Source organism: Periplaneta americana, chromosome 14 (assembly GCF_040183065.1).
Source record: "Periplaneta americana isolate PAMFEO1 chromosome 14, P.americana_PAMFEO1_priV1, whole genome shotgun sequence".
Taxonomy (NCBI): Eukaryota; Metazoa; Arthropoda; class Insecta; order Blattodea; family Blattidae; genus Periplaneta; species Periplaneta americana.
In genome coordinates, this window is record NC_091130.1 from 80,141,352 (window position 1) to 80,158,416 (window position 17,065).

The 17,065-nt window shown below is 36.3% G+C and overlaps 1 protein-coding gene across 2 annotated transcripts; it reads right to left on the bottom strand.

Moving 5' to 3' along the window:
- Positions 1-2,263: 2,263 nt before the first annotated feature.
- Positions 2,264-16,784, bottom strand: LOC138713497 (uncharacterized). Of its 2 annotated transcripts, XM_069845664.1 has the most exons (4): positions 16,591-16,784; positions 11,835-12,138; positions 6,535-6,628; positions 2,264-4,145 (listed from the first exon to the last, which is right to left on the bottom strand). In XM_069845664.1, exons 1-3 carry the CDS (start codon positions 16,616-16,618, stop codon positions 6,577-6,579), a joined length of 384 nt encoding a protein of 127 aa, XP_069701765.1. In that variant the 5' UTR covers positions 16,619-16,784; the 3' UTR covers positions 2,264-4,145; positions 6,535-6,576. The 2 variants fall into 2 exon arrangements, with proteins under 2 accessions (XP_069701765.1, XP_069701766.1); XM_069845665.1 differs by lacking the exon at positions 6,535-6,628 and having other exon boundaries at positions 2,265-4,145; positions 16,591-16,781.
- Between the last annotated feature and the right edge of the window lie 281 nt (positions 16,785-17,065).

Here is a 17,065-nt window from a genome sequence, read left to right on the forward strand (position 1 = left end):
CTAGTCCAAAATGATTGTACAGCGATGATTTCGAGCGGAATTCCAGAAGGCAGCACCTGTTTTCAACAGTATCAAGAAATTATATGAGAAATTTCAGATTTACATGAACATGTTGGAAAACTGGTTGATGTCACAGCTGAATGAATACAGGGGAAATGATTAAATCTTTCAACAAGGTGGCTGTCTAGCTCACTACCATAAACACGTGCGAGGGTATCTCAATCAAAATTTGCCATAAATAACAGAACAAGAAGATAACGCGTTAATGCCGTGACCACACCGGTCCCCGGATTTAACCTCGTGAATTTTTCTTCTTGGTAATTTTTGAAGAATACTGTCTTTGTGTCTCTGCTCCCCTCTAATCTTCAACTATATCAACACTGCTGTGGGTCTGGTCGACTGTGATATACTCACACGCACATGGGATTATTATTGATTATCAGTTATCACATAGATGTCTGCCGTATGAGCAGAAATGGAAAGATTGAGCATCTGTGAAACATGTAAAAAAAACTTGATGAGCTTTCTTCTATTCCAGTATAATAAAATTTGGTATCAATGCATAGTTCATTTGTGGTGAATTTCTAAAATATTCCACGGACTTATGAAAGGCGATATAATTTGTATTGTGATAGTGTACATGGTTTTTCGGTTCAATGTGTAGGATCTCCACCTACTCAGAACACATCAATACCAACCACAGTTACAACGCCTACAGCAATATAGAAACAGACATGAAAATCCTACATATTGAGACGAAAAGCCACAAACTAAACACATTAACATAATACGAAATATACCCATACATACATATGCAAACACGTACACATCACATCCTCAACTCGCAACTACATTTCAAAATGCATATCCTTTATGATACACCACCAATCATAAACACAACCCCACCAAGATACCAACAAGAAGAAACCGGAAACAAGCACAGGACTTCACCAGAAATTTTAAGATGGCAGTAATTAGCCTAAACTAGTCATTAACTAAGATAAAATAGCATAATAGTTTTAATTAACATAGGAAAGTTAAAAATTGCTTATATAACAAATTTAACAAATCATTGGACATTCTATGATGTGCGTTTTTGCCCAAGACGAAATTTTGTCATTAACTTTATCATTTCCATTTTCATCCAGGATTCCCACGATATATCCCGTGTGCGCGAAATTAAAGACATTCTGTATAAGTTCAGAACTTCTTTTAGTTGTCTTCGTTTCATATGACTCTAATTTTGTAAAAAGAAACTAATCTACTTTCTGAGAAGGTCTAAAAACAACATTCAACAAGACTCTGATTATATATATATATATATATATATATATATATATATATATATAGGGGTGAGAATGAGAGTCCAAAACCAATTTTTAACAAAAATAGTTTCCTATGCGAATTAATATGGGGAAGCTACTAGCACTGCTGTATTATAAAATTTACTCAAGAAATGACGTAAGTATGTGCTGAAGAACTTATGATATCACACCTAATAGCATTGGACTCTGGACTTTCAATACGTTCTCCTGCTAAATCTTGCCTGTGGTCTTAGGACTGTAATATTCTCACTTCTTTATATCACATATACAGGTTGTATCTAAAGGTCAGATCAAGCCTTAAGGAGGTGATTCAGGACCTTATTTGTAACAAAAAAATCCTAATACCCTTTTTTCAATATTCATCCCCGTTTCCGAGTTACACGAATATCACATGCCGTATCTATCCCCATTTGATTCTACATCTAATGGACTTGTCTGCTTGAGAGAAGGTAAGGTAATAATCAGTTATTTGGATACTCAAAATGGTCCCTCTTGCACGAACACACGCTTCAGCACGCCGTCTGACCTCTCGCTGCACATTAGCCAATCCGTGCTGGTGTATCTCCATTGCAGCCGTGTTAATCTTTGCAACGATCTCTTCCCTGCTTGCTGTCTCCGTTTGGTACACTTTCTCCTTCATGCAGCCCCAGAGAAAGAAGTCCAATGGTGTTAGGCCTGGGGACCGGGCTGGTAGGAAACTATGGTATCAACTAGATGGTGCTCCAGCACATTTCACACTTCCAGTACGCCAATGGTTAGATCACCATTTTCGAGGTAGATGGATTGGAAGGGGCGGTCCCATTGCCTGGCCAGCTCGGTTCCCAGATCTAACATCATTGGACTTCTTTCTCTGGGGCTGCATGAAGGAGAAAGTGTACCAAACGGAGATAGCGAGCAGGGAAGAGCTCTTTGCAAGATTAACACGGCTGAAATGGAGATACTCCAGCATGGATTGGATAATGTGCAGCGAGAGGTCAGACGGCGTGCTGAAGCGTGTGTTCGTGCGAGAGGGGACATTTTGAGTATCCGCTCCAGACAACTGACTATTAGCCTACCTTCTCTCAAGCAGACAGGTCCATTAAGTGTAGAATCAAATGGGGATAGATACGGTACGTGATATTCTTGTAACTCGGAAACGGGGATGAATATTGAAAAAAGGGTATTAGGATTTTTTTGTTGCAAATAAGGTCCTGAATCACCTCCTTAAGGATTGATCTGATCTTTTGATACACTCTTTATATACAATTGTATAACTTTTTTTTTAATTGTCTACATTCTGTACAATTATAATTCTATAAAGTGAAATCTCTCTAATTTCCGATAATAATCTTAAAAGATCATTCAACAAAACTCTGAACAATCTGATACATCACAGATATATAAGCCTAAGTTGAGACCTTATTTTCAGTTGTCTTCATTTTGTAAACTTATAATTGTGTGAAATGATACTCATCTACTTTCTAATGAAAGTTTAAAACAATATTCATCGAAAGTATGAACAGTCTAATAAATCACATGGTTTCTCAAAAGTGATAGCTTAAATTGCTGATATTTTCTTAACTTTCTAGACAGTCTTAAAAATTCTGGTATTGACATATTACACAAGAAATGATATTTTTTGCGTTACCACTAATTACCATAACTGTACGTGTCCACCATTTTGTTCGTGTGCAAGTAACAACCTAAAATGATGTATATAGCAACTCTCAGTTCGTGTTCTGGAATATCTGCCGCAGTGTGTGCTACAGAGTCTTTCAACTCATAACTTGTCGTAGATTTGCTCAAGAACACTATTTTCATAGCCCCACAACCAATAATCTGCTGGGTTAATATCTGGCGATCTTGCAGGCCAAGTTACAGGAAAGTGCTTACTGATAACACTACAACCAGAACAATCAGAAACAAACAAATCCATTGTCATGGTGATCCAAAAAGTCTCATTTCTTGTATAATCAACCAGTGGCATAATTTTTTGGATTGTACAGAAAATGAAGAAATTAAATTTGAAACAACTCTACATGTAAAATTCAGAACTTATTTTCAGTTGTCTAGAAGTAGCTGAGATTTAAATTTGTTGCTATAAAATCTTCTCGTTTGAATGTTGGATCTACCATTGTTTTAAGTTTAAAAACGAAATAAGATGAGAGGAAAAGAGTATCTTACTGGTTTCATTGTTCACAAATGACTGATCGTTGACTGGGAACAGAGACTTAATGACGAACATAGAGTAGATATTTACAGAGTATAAAGATTAAAAAATAATAATAAGTAACCGATACATGTATTACGATGGATGCTACAATATAAGAAAAGTAAAACCTACTTACAAAGTGAAGCATAAGAGCCAAAGAATGGCGAAAAATGACAGTAGAGAAAGTGCTACTTTCTGCCAAATCGAGGAACAATTAATCAGCGAACTGATTAACCTTTAATTCCTTTTTTCGTGTAATTTCTGTCTTGCAATTTATTTGCGGGTTTCTCTGAGTTCCTTGATAATACATCGCCTTTTATTCTCAGTCTGGTCAGCCATTTGTAACTACCCTCAGTAAGTGATTCCCCCCCCCAACTGCTGTTTGATGTGGAAACAAAAATAGAACGACACTTCGAAACATTGTGAAATCTTTTATCTAAATATTTCGATTTTTTTAATCAGGAATGCAAAAGTACAATCAAAATTTCTTACGAAAAAAATAGCGACTTCTTGAAGTCTTAATATTCTTGTTCGATGACTCAATTAGACGACTTGGGCCTCTTGATAGACGCTGAATTACTTCTGTCTCACACAAAAGGGAGTTAGGTTGATTTTCCATCTGCTTTCATCTGTCAATACAATAATAGTAATCGGTAAATAATGGTAACATCTTGAATAATGTTCATTTACACTTATAATTATATTAATATTAATAAGAAAAATGAAGAAGGTAAACATGTGAATTCGAAATGAGGCAGTGGAACAAGTGGACAGCTTCAAATAGTTGGGATATACTGTAAGGAGTAACATGAGCTGCTGCTAGAAAGTTAAAAGGAAGATAGCAATGGCAAAGGAGGCTTTTAATAGAAAAAGGAGCTTCTTCTGAGGACCAATGGAAAAAGAAATAAAGAAGAGACTAGTAAAGTGCTTTATGTGGAGTATAGCACTGTAAGGAGCAGAAATATTGGGTTATTGGGTTATTTTACGACGCTGTATCAACATCTGATGTTATTTAGCGTCTGAATGAAATGAGGGTGATAATGCCGGTGAAAGAGTCCGGGGTCCAGCACCGATAGTTACGCAGCATTTGCTCGTATTGGGTTGAGGGAAAATCCCGGAAAAAACCTCAACCAGGTAACTTGCCCCGACCGGGATTCGAACCCGGGCCACCTAGTTTCGCGGTCAGACGCAAAGAGCAGAAATATGAACATTACGGCGCAGTAAAGAAAATTGATAAGAAGCATTTGAAATGTGGTCACAAGAATGGAGCGTGTGAAATGGATAAACAGAATAAGTAATGAATAGACCGCGGGAGTGCGGGCCCTAATACGGCGATTGCGGTTGACTATGCAGATGGGTATAGAGTATGACGTAAGTCTCTCTCGCCTTTCGCCGTACTGTTCCGTGCATCGAACCCGAAACATTCAGAGTTTGTAAGCTGTCATACTGAAGAGTTGCGTGTGTGAAATGACACATATTACAATGCCTAAAACAACTCGTTCACGAAGTGCAATACTAAATAATTTAGTAGAACAATTCGGACGCGATATATTTAGGCTATTAAAGAAAGAGAAAGTGTTGTGTCATGTGTAATTTCAGATTATTACGAACTAAGAAGTACTGTTTTGAAAGACACTGTAACAGTAAAGGACATGAGGAAAATGTTGAACGCAAACAAGAACAAATCGAGTAGGTCACAATTCAATATATACTTATGTGATATTTTGGTACACACAAACATTCCATTCAGACCTTTGGACAATCCCCACTTTAGATAATTTCTGGAAAATATACAAATCAACATATCCCAGGAGAAGCAACAATGCGTAAAGAATATTTACCAATTTCGTACCAGAATACGATTGGCAAAATTCGAGAAAGCGTGAACGATCAGAAAATATATGGGTTTCAGTTGATGAATCTACAGATATAAGTGGTAGATATGTGGCATATGTGGTGGTCGGTATACTTTCCGAGAACTATGCAGGGTAAAAATGTGTGCTAACTTCAGAGAAATTGGAAAAGGTAAATCATGCAACTATTTTCCAATTTTTTATAAGGCTATGCGCCTTTTATGGCAGGAAAGGATTAAATATGATAATGTACTTCTTTTCGTCACTCATGCAGCTCCATATATTATTAAGGCAGCAAAACAACTTTAAGAGCGGTATTCCAACATGATGCATTTAACTTGTCTGGCAAACGAACTGCATAGAGTTGCTGAAGCTATTCGTGCTTTATACAGCGATGTGGACTGTTTTATAGCGTATGTGAAAAAAATTATCAAAGCCCCTTCAAGAATATTAAAATTTCGAGAAATTGCAGCAGATCTCCTCCTTCCACCTTAATCTGTAGTTACAAGATGGGGCACCTAGCTTGAAGCTGCCTTATGTTTCGCAGAACATTACAATGAAGTCAAACTAGTTATTTATGCTTTAGATGGCAAAGATTCAGCTGCCATTACAACAGCAAAATCCCTGATTTCAGAAAATATGCACCAAAATCTACAATTCATAAAGACCAATAACGGAAACTTGCCACAAGTTATAACTCAACTGGAAACGTCTGGTGTACAAGTGTCCGGGTGTATTAAATTAATTGAGAAATTATCGAAAACAATTAACAAGGTACCCCAAGGACTGTATCCGGATAAGGTAAATGACAAATTAGGTAGTGTAATAAAAAACTAATGGCTATGCAGTGTTGAACAGTTTGGTGAAAAATCAGGACAAAAACTTAAATGAAAATGTAAACCTTTTCACATACGCTCCATTAAAACTCATGCGATGTCTAAGTAACCTTTTCGCAGTACAAACATATTCTAACTGATAAACGCTGAAGTTTATCCTTTGACAATCTATGTATGGACAAAGTTGTACATTGTAATTCCTTTTTGTAAAGAAACAGATTCCGTCGATATCGCATCAATTAGATAAGTACAAAATGTATGATTATTGTATGTATGCAATTTATATACTCAAGACTGTACGTCTGAAGCACGCACAGTGAGTTGCTTACCTGAGAGTTCAGTACACTCGCCAAGGAACGCTCCAGTCATACTTAACTTGAAGGTAAAGGACCCGCACTCCCGCGGTTTAGTAATGAAGCTGTACTAGAAAGAATGGATGAAGAAAGAATAATGCTCAAACTGATCATGAAGAGAAAAAGAAATTAGCTAAGTCACTGGCTAAGAAGATCTGCCTACTGAAGGATACACTGGAAGGAATGGTGAACGGAAGAAAAGGTCGGGGCGAAGAAAATATCAGATGAGACAATATTAAAGTATATGGAGGCTAAGAGGAAGGCGAAAAAGAGAGAAGATTGGAGAATACTGGTTTTGCAGTCAAAGATCTCACTTTGAGCAAAATGTTATCAATAATAATAATAATAATAATAATAATAATAACAATAACAATAGATCTAGTCTTTATAAAGGAAGTTAGTGTTCTTGTATGTATTTGCCATTGCAACTCCCTCTCTATATTGGTTCGCTTGGACTCTTAATTTAATAGGAAGACATTTTGCCGTCATAATAACCGCCCACAAAACATATTTTCATACCATAAATCGATGGTGTTCGGGTAAAGGAGGTTAAGTTTTTTTTTTGTGCAACTGGAGTTTTGTTTCCCTGGTGAATACACAAGACAAATTCTACAAGGAGATGTGCAAAAAAACAAAATACCCTACTAGTATTTGATGTGTTTTATTTGTGTATAAAATTATTTGTGATAAGAGTCCGAAGTTTGATTGTTGACAATTATTTACCCAGACCGCACAAATTCACACAACATAGCTAGTAATGTAGTGATTTGCACGTTGCTATTAGCGACATTGTGTACGGCCTATCTAAATCGGTTAGAAGTATGAAAATGAAGTTAGAACACAGTGAGGTTTTAATTATATCACTTACTTGCCAAGCAAAGAGCAGAGCTATGAAAACAAACTGATTCAGAAGAAAACATTCACATGGACTTTGGTTTGCGGGCACAAAAGTGGTCTTCGCAACTGGCTGTGAAAAGCGAGTAAGAACGGCTCATTGCGATGTTACGTGATTTGTATGTTATTTGTGGCAAAGAAGAATTTCCGATTGCACAGTTATGACTTGTAGAGGAAACTGTTTTACAGGAAAATAATCCTTCTCCCCTTCATTTCCTCAATGAGTAATGATACGTTTGTTTTGGATTATACCAGTATGTAGATCTTCACATTTTTAAATTTTTGTTCGAAATATTTTGAATTACAGTCATAATTTTATAAATAACCATTTTCTGACAAATATTTTTGGAAAGATACTGTCTAAACGTTTCATTCATCACTATGTCGAAAACTAAATAAAAAAAAACATTTGAATAGTCTTCGAATAGTCACTTCGTATTATTTTTCGAATAATTACTATTTACATTTAAGTAATTATTTTTGATGTGCATAATTGCCGAATAAATTAAATTCGTAGATGCCAAATATGAATAAAATCTGAACTGTAGTTTAAGAGTAATCCCTGTACGCAGACGGCATTATGAAGTCCACTTTTGTGGTGTTAAGAATGCTAAAATTGTGTACTTTCATTAAATTATTTAGGGAAAAGGGAGTACTTCGAGAAAAATCCTCAGGTTTTTTGGCTTTGTCCACCATAAATGATATTCCGGTATCACTGGGGTTCGAACCAGGGTCGTAAGCCAGCGCTCCGCCAACTGAGCTGTGAAGGCGGCCTCATTATACTTACTATAATGAAAAGCAAAAAGGAATCGTTTAGTGACCAAGACAGGCTTGTTCGATGTTTTATTTCCCCATTAGCAGTATATTACAAAATAAAATTGCTTCTGTGAAATTCACATAAGGTGAAGAATTGATTTAATTTCGAAGAAAAGCATTCAAATGTCAAGTAAATTGAAAGTTCGTTATTCTCCCACACCACATACAGGACTGACGTCTGATTTGCGTTGCGTTATTTTATGATCAAATGAAAGTAAGAGATGGAATAAAATTAAATCCGAAACGCGACAGCCCATGAAGGGCCCTGGCCGACCAGCCGCCTGCTGGCTTCACGTCCACATGCCTCAACAATGAACAATTATCCAACGGAGTTATCATCTGGTTAGCAAGTGATACCCTTAGTCGTTATAGCTGGCTCGCGGAACAGGATTTCGTTACCTATCGCTTCTTCCAAAATTTATCACGATGGTGAATGGGCACCGGCCTCAAACACTGACCGAAATTTCATGAGAAAATTTCTTTACCATGAGGATCCGAACCAGCGCGCATTCCATAACGCAAGTCATAGACCACGAAGCTACGGCGCTGGACTTATAATATACCTACACGCGGCATATGTTAAGTATATGCTGTAAGTACGAGTATAGTATATACAGTATACAGAGTCTTTCATAAGTAACGAGTCCATCGAAAAATCAACTAGGCACATTTTGGATAATTTTTTGAAATAATATTCTTCCTCAAGAGAAAGAACCCTTTCCAGTGCCGTACAGTCGATTTGGAAAGAAACACCGACCTTCCCCCGCCGCCAGAGGAAGCTACTTATCCATGTGTAATGTGCGTTTGATGCCAACTTAAAATGATCTGGAAAATGACCTTCTATACGCCAAGGATAATGGCACACTGCCATGTCTGTACACATTATTGTGATGGACTGAAATGATAAAATGCCACGCAACCGCTTAACGTTATTGCAGAATAGAAAAACTGCTGCCTGTTTTGAACTTTGGAAACAGTATCGCTCAAATTAAGCGTTTATTCCGTAGACGAAGTGTTTCCAGGCAGGTGGATCGGTCGCACAGGCACAATCCGTTGGCCTCTGCGATCACCTGATTTGACTCCCCTCGACTTTTTTTTCTGGGGATTCATCAAGGATCGTGTCTATGCGACTAAGCCACGCACCGTTCCTGAATTAGTGGAAAGAATTGAACACACGATACAAATGGTTACGCCTGACATGCTCACCAGAGTCCATGAAGAGTTGATACGTCGCTTATATTTGTGCATTCAGCAGAACGGAAGACATTTTGAAAATTATACACCGTAATTTGTCAGTAATTGAAACTATTTTTACACTTATGTGTTTCAATAAAGGTTTAAAACACTAACCATCCCTTCGTTTAATAACTCTGGCGGCGAGGGGAGGGGGTGTTTGTTTCCAAATCGACTGTACGGCACCGGGAAGGGTTCTTTCTCGTGAGAATGAACTTTATTTTAAAAAATTATCCAAAATAATTAATTTTTCGATAGACTCGTTACTTATGAAAGGCCCTTATATCATGTTTCGTGCACTACGTTTTCATAATTCTACTCAAAAAGTGTTTAAAGAAAATGTGTCCGCTGCATGTATCTCAAAGTTCTTAGGTATCCAGCAGAATAATCTCGAGAAGCGTAACGCTACCGCCAATATATGAAAAGATAAATAAGCGAGTTTTCGTAAGGTCGAGAATCAGTGACAGACTAGGTTTGGTTTGTTCAGGGTTTCAATATGCTTTGCATACACATCTTTTTCGTAGATAGATTTAGCGCCGACTATAGCAAAGAAAGGAGTGCTTTTGTAAACGTAGTTCAATGGTGATACCACTGGTGATCATTGTGTATGAATATGTCGGGGAAAATCATCGATCAGGTTTATAATAGAGAAAGGTACTAAAAGCTTTCGCAGTGATCACATTGTGTCTGTAGAGTGGTATATTACAAGATATATTAGATTATCTTGAATGATTTAAGTACGTTTTTCTGTCCGAGTGTGGTTTGGAAGGATATCGAAGTTTCACCAAAGGTACGGTAGTATCACAGTCTAGTATATACAGTCACGAAGCTGAATACGTAAGGAATATGCATCCATAGATAGTTGCTAACCACTAGGATCCCTACTATCGCCTCATTACAGACAATGCGAAATAATATCGGCACAGTCTATTGTTCCTAGTAGCCTCAACAACTCAAGCTTCGTGACTGTAAAACACTAGACCAGGCCTGCAGAAGATTTGCGTTCTCCGAGTTGGTTCACAGCTGCGCTCTGTAACAAGGTGGACTGGAAGAAGGGGTGATCTCACACAAAATTTACACTAAAGTGTACGAGTGTTCATGAAATGAATTCCCGTTCAGTGTTTACAAAACTATCTTGAACTATTATTAATTAATAAAGAAATATTTATTTTGCAGAAATAATAGAAACTCTATAGCTACTTAAATATACAATATCATTTTATTATATTTTTATTTATCAGTACATCACAACGGGGTTTTATGCTGTTGGCAGCTGAAAGGAACAGTAGTCTACTGATCGTAATGAAACATCAGTTACAGATGTTCGATGTCTGCCTTTATTGAAGTTGATAATAGAAAACAGTTGCTCACAAATATAAATGTTGAGTCAAACTTAGCAATCATTTTCACAGCCAGCTTGTGTAGTAGTGGATATTATTGCTGAGGTTTAGTCTTGTAAAACTCAACCAGGCTAGAAGTATTATTCAAACGGTCTTTAGCCCTTAGCCCACATTCAAGATCAATAAGTTCAAGCTGTAAATCGTATGACACTGTTTCAACTGGTGTTGAAGGAATTTATTATGATAACTTTAAACTTATTTCCAATTAAGACAAGATCTTGGAACCTAGAATTAAATTCATTTTGAATTTCAGTTAATATTTGCACATAATCATTTAACATGGCTTCATCACGAGCAGTTTCTATCGTTCGAAAGTAAGCCATATTACCTTCCCGAAACTGACTTACGAAAAGTGTAAGTTTAGGACTGAAATCCCGTAAATTATTCAACATATCAACAATGAGCTGGCCTTTTCCCTGAAGAGAGATATTTAAATTGTTGAAGATTAATAAATTCTAACGTACCCTACCTCATGTAATAATGAAACTTTCAATTCCTGAACATTTTTACTGTGATCTTCACCGACAAAACCATCGTATCTCTATAAGGGGACTAGTAATGACGCATTATATTATGTTTGCCTCTTTCTTTCAAACTTTTGTGGCAAGTAAGTATTGACTCTAGTTGCTGTGAAAAAATAAGCATTTTCCCATGCAATATTGAAAGAATTTGCCTGATGATCACTTTTCCGTCTTTTAGAGTCCTCCAATATGTAGCCGTAGATACGCAAAGTGAAATAGCTACTGATAATACACACTACACCAGATAGCTGCGTGGCCTATCCTCTACCTATAGTATGGCCTATGTAATTCCGTCGTACTTTTCCGGCGAGCTGTTAGAAGGCTCTCCCGCTACGCCGTTTATGCAGGCCTGTACTAGATTGTGGTAGTATCTAATAATACAGTTTTATATACGTATTTGTAAAATACTTACATTCGGAATTGTCTGTGCATATCGGCTTCCAGCTGAGTGTGAAATAACTCGATGATTAAATATGGAAAGAGTATGGAGCCCATTACCACCAAAAAAAGTATTGCCAACAGTTTATAAAACCAATACGATCTCCAGTACATCTCATCGTCATCGTCATCGTCTTCAAACCTGTTGTCGCAGCACTGGGATTTTTTTTCTTGTGCTGCAGAACAGTCAATGACATGATCTGGATTGTTACTAGAAGTTTTCAAAACTCTGTCTTTCGTTGAGGTCTTTGTTACATCTGGTAGATCGATAACCAAGTCTGAAACAGATATGGGGCGCTATTGAGAAGTTATTAGATTGACATAGAAAAAGTTGTATCTTAAAACAAGTTTTTATTCACTCAACATAACTAGGTTGACCAGACGTCCTCCTTTTTAGGTCTTTGTCCGGGGTCCGGACGGATTTTTAAAAAATCAAGAAATATCCTCCTTTTCGTAACTTGTATGCCTGATATTTTGAAATTATCTGATTTGACGCCTTTTTCAAGTAATTTTCCTGTAGATTGAAGCAGCATCAACAGAATATACTCTTTTCCAACGATCATAACTCTCTTTGCGTACAAAGTAATATTAAATTCACATTTTGTGCTGTCTTTTTATGTATTTTGATAATAATTATAGTTCCCTTGGCTTTCATATGTAGTTAACTGTAAAATCATTTTATATTATTAAGTTTTATCATAAGTACATGTATTAAAATAAATATTGACATAATTTTAAGTGTAATATAGGCCTAAGCTTAAATCTGAAAAGGGTAGATATTTTCTGTCTTCTTTATTAATTATAGTTCCCTTGACTTTCATATGTAGCTAACTGTAAAAGCATTACTATTAAGTTTTATCGTAAGTATTTTTGTAATATTAACATATTTTTACGTATGATATAAGCCTAAATCTGAACTGAAAATATTGTGAAAGAAAATAGATATTGAAGTAATTTATAGTATAGGCTAATATAGGCCTAAGCCTAAATCTAAGTACATATTTTTTGTCCTCTTTTTCCGAACAATGTCCTTCTTTTTGAATCTTTGTGTTCTCTTTTCTATCGATGTGAATCTGGTCACCCTAAACATAACCACCTTTTAAAGGGACACTCTGGTAACTTTCAAAAAAAATTTTTTTCTATTTTACAGATTTCAACAAAATTTTCACAGTATGTTCCCATTGACGCTGTATTGAAATCTTGAATATTTGAAAGTAATTGATTTTCTAGCTTTTAATAATACATTTTTAATTATCATTTTTAGTAATTTTGGACACACTATATTTTAATAACATTTAATTCTAGGTTACCAAGTAATAATATATGGTGCAGAATAGTTAGAGAAATAACTCCTAATATAATTTTTCCTATAGGGTAAATTAGGGTCTGTTGGACAGTCGGGCATGTTGGACACTTTGTACTTTAACGTGTTACCTCGCCACTTGTGGGCACCACATTCTGCTAGAAGTCAATGACGGAAGTAGCCCCACTCGTGGCTACTTCCATCATTGACTTCTAGCAGAATGTGGTGCCCACAAGTGGCGAGGTAACACGTTAAAGTACAAAGTGTCCAACATGCCCGACTGTTCAACAGACTCTAATTTACCCTATGTTTCTTAGTTTTGTAATTATTATCTTCAAAATATATAATTCAACCTTTTCTAATTTGACAACATTAAAAATTATTATTCGGGGCACGAACAAACTTATAAAAAATCGTTACTTGGAGTGAATCTACGGCATGCTGCCTAATTCCCTGGAAAATTTCATATAAGATTAGATAATATGTACTATGAAATATAGGTTTAGAAATTTAAAAAAAGGTTACTGTAAATGGCAATTTAAAAGTACTATTTTCATTCTGTTGTCCACACAGACATTATAAAAACTGTTTTTAAACCAACTTAAAAGCGGAATTGAACAAATTCCTTTGGCAGGATGAAAGTGTCCATAGTAATGATGTTTGAGTGAAAGAAAATCCCTAAAATTGTCACACTTTTCAATAACAATTTAAACTTCTATTTTCATTCTATTGTCAACACAGGTATTATGAAAAACATTTTTTAATCTAACTTAGAAGCAGAAATGAACAAATTCCTTTGCCAGGGTGAAAGTCCACATAATAAAGGCCATTCGTTATCTCGTGATACCAAATGCATGCGTGAGTAAGAACCATATTGTGAGGGTGAGCTAGCTGCTGCAAGTGGAAGCATAGCGAGAGAGGGAAACCTCTTAGTCCAATTTCTTCTTCTCCTTATACGCAGGTAGGTTTCACTAGATAACGATTGGCCTATAATAGTATTTTAAGTGAGGAGGAATCTCTAAAATTTTGCTATTTACCAGTGTCCTCTTAACTCTGAAGTGTATATATTTAGCACAAAGGTCATAAAACAATTCCAAACCTTAAAAAAGAAAGTTTGTCTTGGTCTGAAAATCACTTTCCAGGGTACTTACTAATTCTTAATTCGATTAAACATGTTTTTATATTATTGTGATGTACCGAAGTACAGGAATTCTGTATTACCATATTCTGCTCCACCCATTCTTCACCATATGGTAATGCAGAATTCCTGCACGGAAATATCATACGTAGTTCGGTACATCACAATAATATGATATGCGTAAATAATCACTTAGAGATTTAAGACGGCGCTCATTCCGTCGGATCCCGGCCACTCAGCCACTCCTAATGAGTGCATCTCTGCACAAAGTGTATTGGACATTTTGCCACTGTCACACATCTGTGACACAGTGCATGAGGGTTGGCCACTAAAGGGGAACTAAGGGGAGCTTAAACTGAGAGGTTTCAATCCGGCATTGGAACTGGAATCCGATATGGCTTAGTGGATAAAGCGTCAGCACGTTGAGCTGAAAACCCGGGTTCTAGTTCCGATGCCGGAGAGAATTTTTTTCCGCTTCACCCATCCACCTTCATTTTTTTTCTTAAGTAAGTAATAGTCTAAGGCGACTAAATCTGGCGAATACGGGGGATGTCAATCACTCCGAAGCCAAATTCATTAATTTTCTGCAACGCAATGAATGACATGTGTGGGTACATTTTATTGCAAGAACAGCACACCTTTGGGAATTTTATCACGTAGCTTCTCCGCAATTTTTCCCCAAGTTTAGTTAATAATGAAGAATAATAACCTTCCGTTACAGTTTTATTTTGTTCTAATTAGTTTGTCACAATTATTCCGCTTTTGTCCCTAAAAACTGACGCGAGAATCTTTCCTGAGTTTTAGGAAAGTGAAACTTCTTGGAAAGCCGAACTGTTTCCATTCTTTTGGTTATTCTTTTGTTTCTGGATCGTATGTTTCGTATATGGTTACGATACCATTCTAAAAGTTAGGAGAGTCCAATTCAAAATGGCGGCAAAGGAACTTAGAAAATGTAACTCTCAGTCGTTCCTTATCAGAAGAAACCATATTTTGTCCCAGGACTTACAGAGATAAGCTTAGCTGTTCATAGACTATATTGACGTGAAGTCATGTTTGACGCGTGCCACAGCATCTTGTTTGTGCTGAAATTGACATTCTATTCATGATTCAAAACTAGACCTCATAGACTGTTTACATTAAATTATAGTGATAAAGACTGATACTATGATGATCTTTCATATAATTTAAATTATTTGTTCATTTATTTATTTCGTTTACTGGCAGAGTTAAGACCATAAACCTTTTTTTTTTTTCCACTCAACAAGTATTAAATGCATAGCAAATATAAATAACAGCAACACAGAAAACAATGAAATAATGATAATAATAATAATAATAATAATAATAATAATAATAGTAATAATACTTACTTACAAATGGCTTTCATTGCCACCCTCATATAAGCCCGCCATTGGTCCCTATCCTGTGCAAGATTATACCAGTCTATCATCATATCCCACCTCCCTCAAATCCATTTTAATATTATTGTCCCATCTACGTCTCGGCCTCCCCAAAGGTCTTTTTTCCCTTCGGCTTCCCAATTAACACTCTATATGCATTTCTGGATTCGCCCATACGTGCTACATGCCCTGCCCATCTCAAATGTCTGGATTTAATGTTCCTAATTGTGTTAGGTGAAGAATAGAATGCGTGCAGTTCTGCTTTGTGTAACTTTCTTCATTCTCCTGTAACTTCATCCCTCTTAGCCCCAAATATTTTCCTAAGCACCTTATTCTCAAAGACCCTTAATCTCTGTTCCTCTCTCAAAGGGAGAGTCCAAGTTTCACAACTATACAGAATTAACCCGTAATATAATTTTTTATTAATTCTAACTTTAAGATTTTTTGAATAATAATAATAATAATAATAATAATAGTAATAATAATAACAATAGTAATAGCAAAATTTAAATGTGTTTAGTTAGGCTACATGTAATTCCAAGAATTAAACAATGACAATTTAATGTTACATAACACAATTTGTATCAAAGAAATTATATTTCATAATGAAGGACAATTGGTAATATTAAATATAAAAATCATATTCCACAAAAGATAATTTGAGGAAAGATCATATGTATTATAGAGACGAAAAGCATTCTTTTTGACAATCGGCTTTTGGAAGTAGGCAATATCTGAAACCCTTTATACACTATTTACAAAATCAGTGGGCTACAGTGTTATGAAATAAAATACCTTGTATTACAATACAGCGACTGATTTATTTGTTAATTTTTAATGTAGAAGCTAACAATACGCAAATTCTTTTTCTATATTAAAATGAACTCACCCTGCTTCAAAGTAGAATATTTCTCCATCGTTTAGTTGGACTGGCTACGCTGATACAACAGAATCGTCTTCTTCGGCGTGGATGCTATAAATGGATTACTTTGACCGGACTTTCCCCATGAGCCTCTCTGTGCAGAATGTGGTTGAGGTCTAGCGGCTGGTTGACGCACGTCGTTACGCAGCTTCTCTGCTGGATAATGGATAATAAAATTAGCATCCAGGATGCGGGTGTTGATGTCGTTTAAGAAATCATCGGGACGGACTCTAGAAGGAAGCGGAAATGTCGGTCCAGAACTCAAGTCCTTCATTTCCACCCGCAACTTTGCGCTCAGGCAATCGGTCACTTGCGTGTTGGTACATTGGTAAGAAAGATGACCAATGTCAGTTAGCCAGCCAGTCAGTCAGCCATCCAGTCGGTCAGTTAGTCATTCAGTCAGTCATCCAGTCGGTCAGTTAGTCATTCAGTCAGCCATCCA

Coding starts and splice junctions, on each gene's coding strand:
- LOC138713497 (XM_069845664.1), bottom strand. CDS start 16,618: ATGGAGAAATATTCTACTTTGAAGCAGG. Junction 12,139..16,590: donor ATATTCTACTTTGAAGCAGG/GTGAGTTCATTT, acceptor TATCTGTTTCAG/ACTTGGTTATCGATCTACCA. Junction 6,629..11,834: donor ATGCACAGACAATTCCGAAT/GTAAGTATTTTA, acceptor CATTCTTTCTAG/TACAGCTTCATTACTAAACC.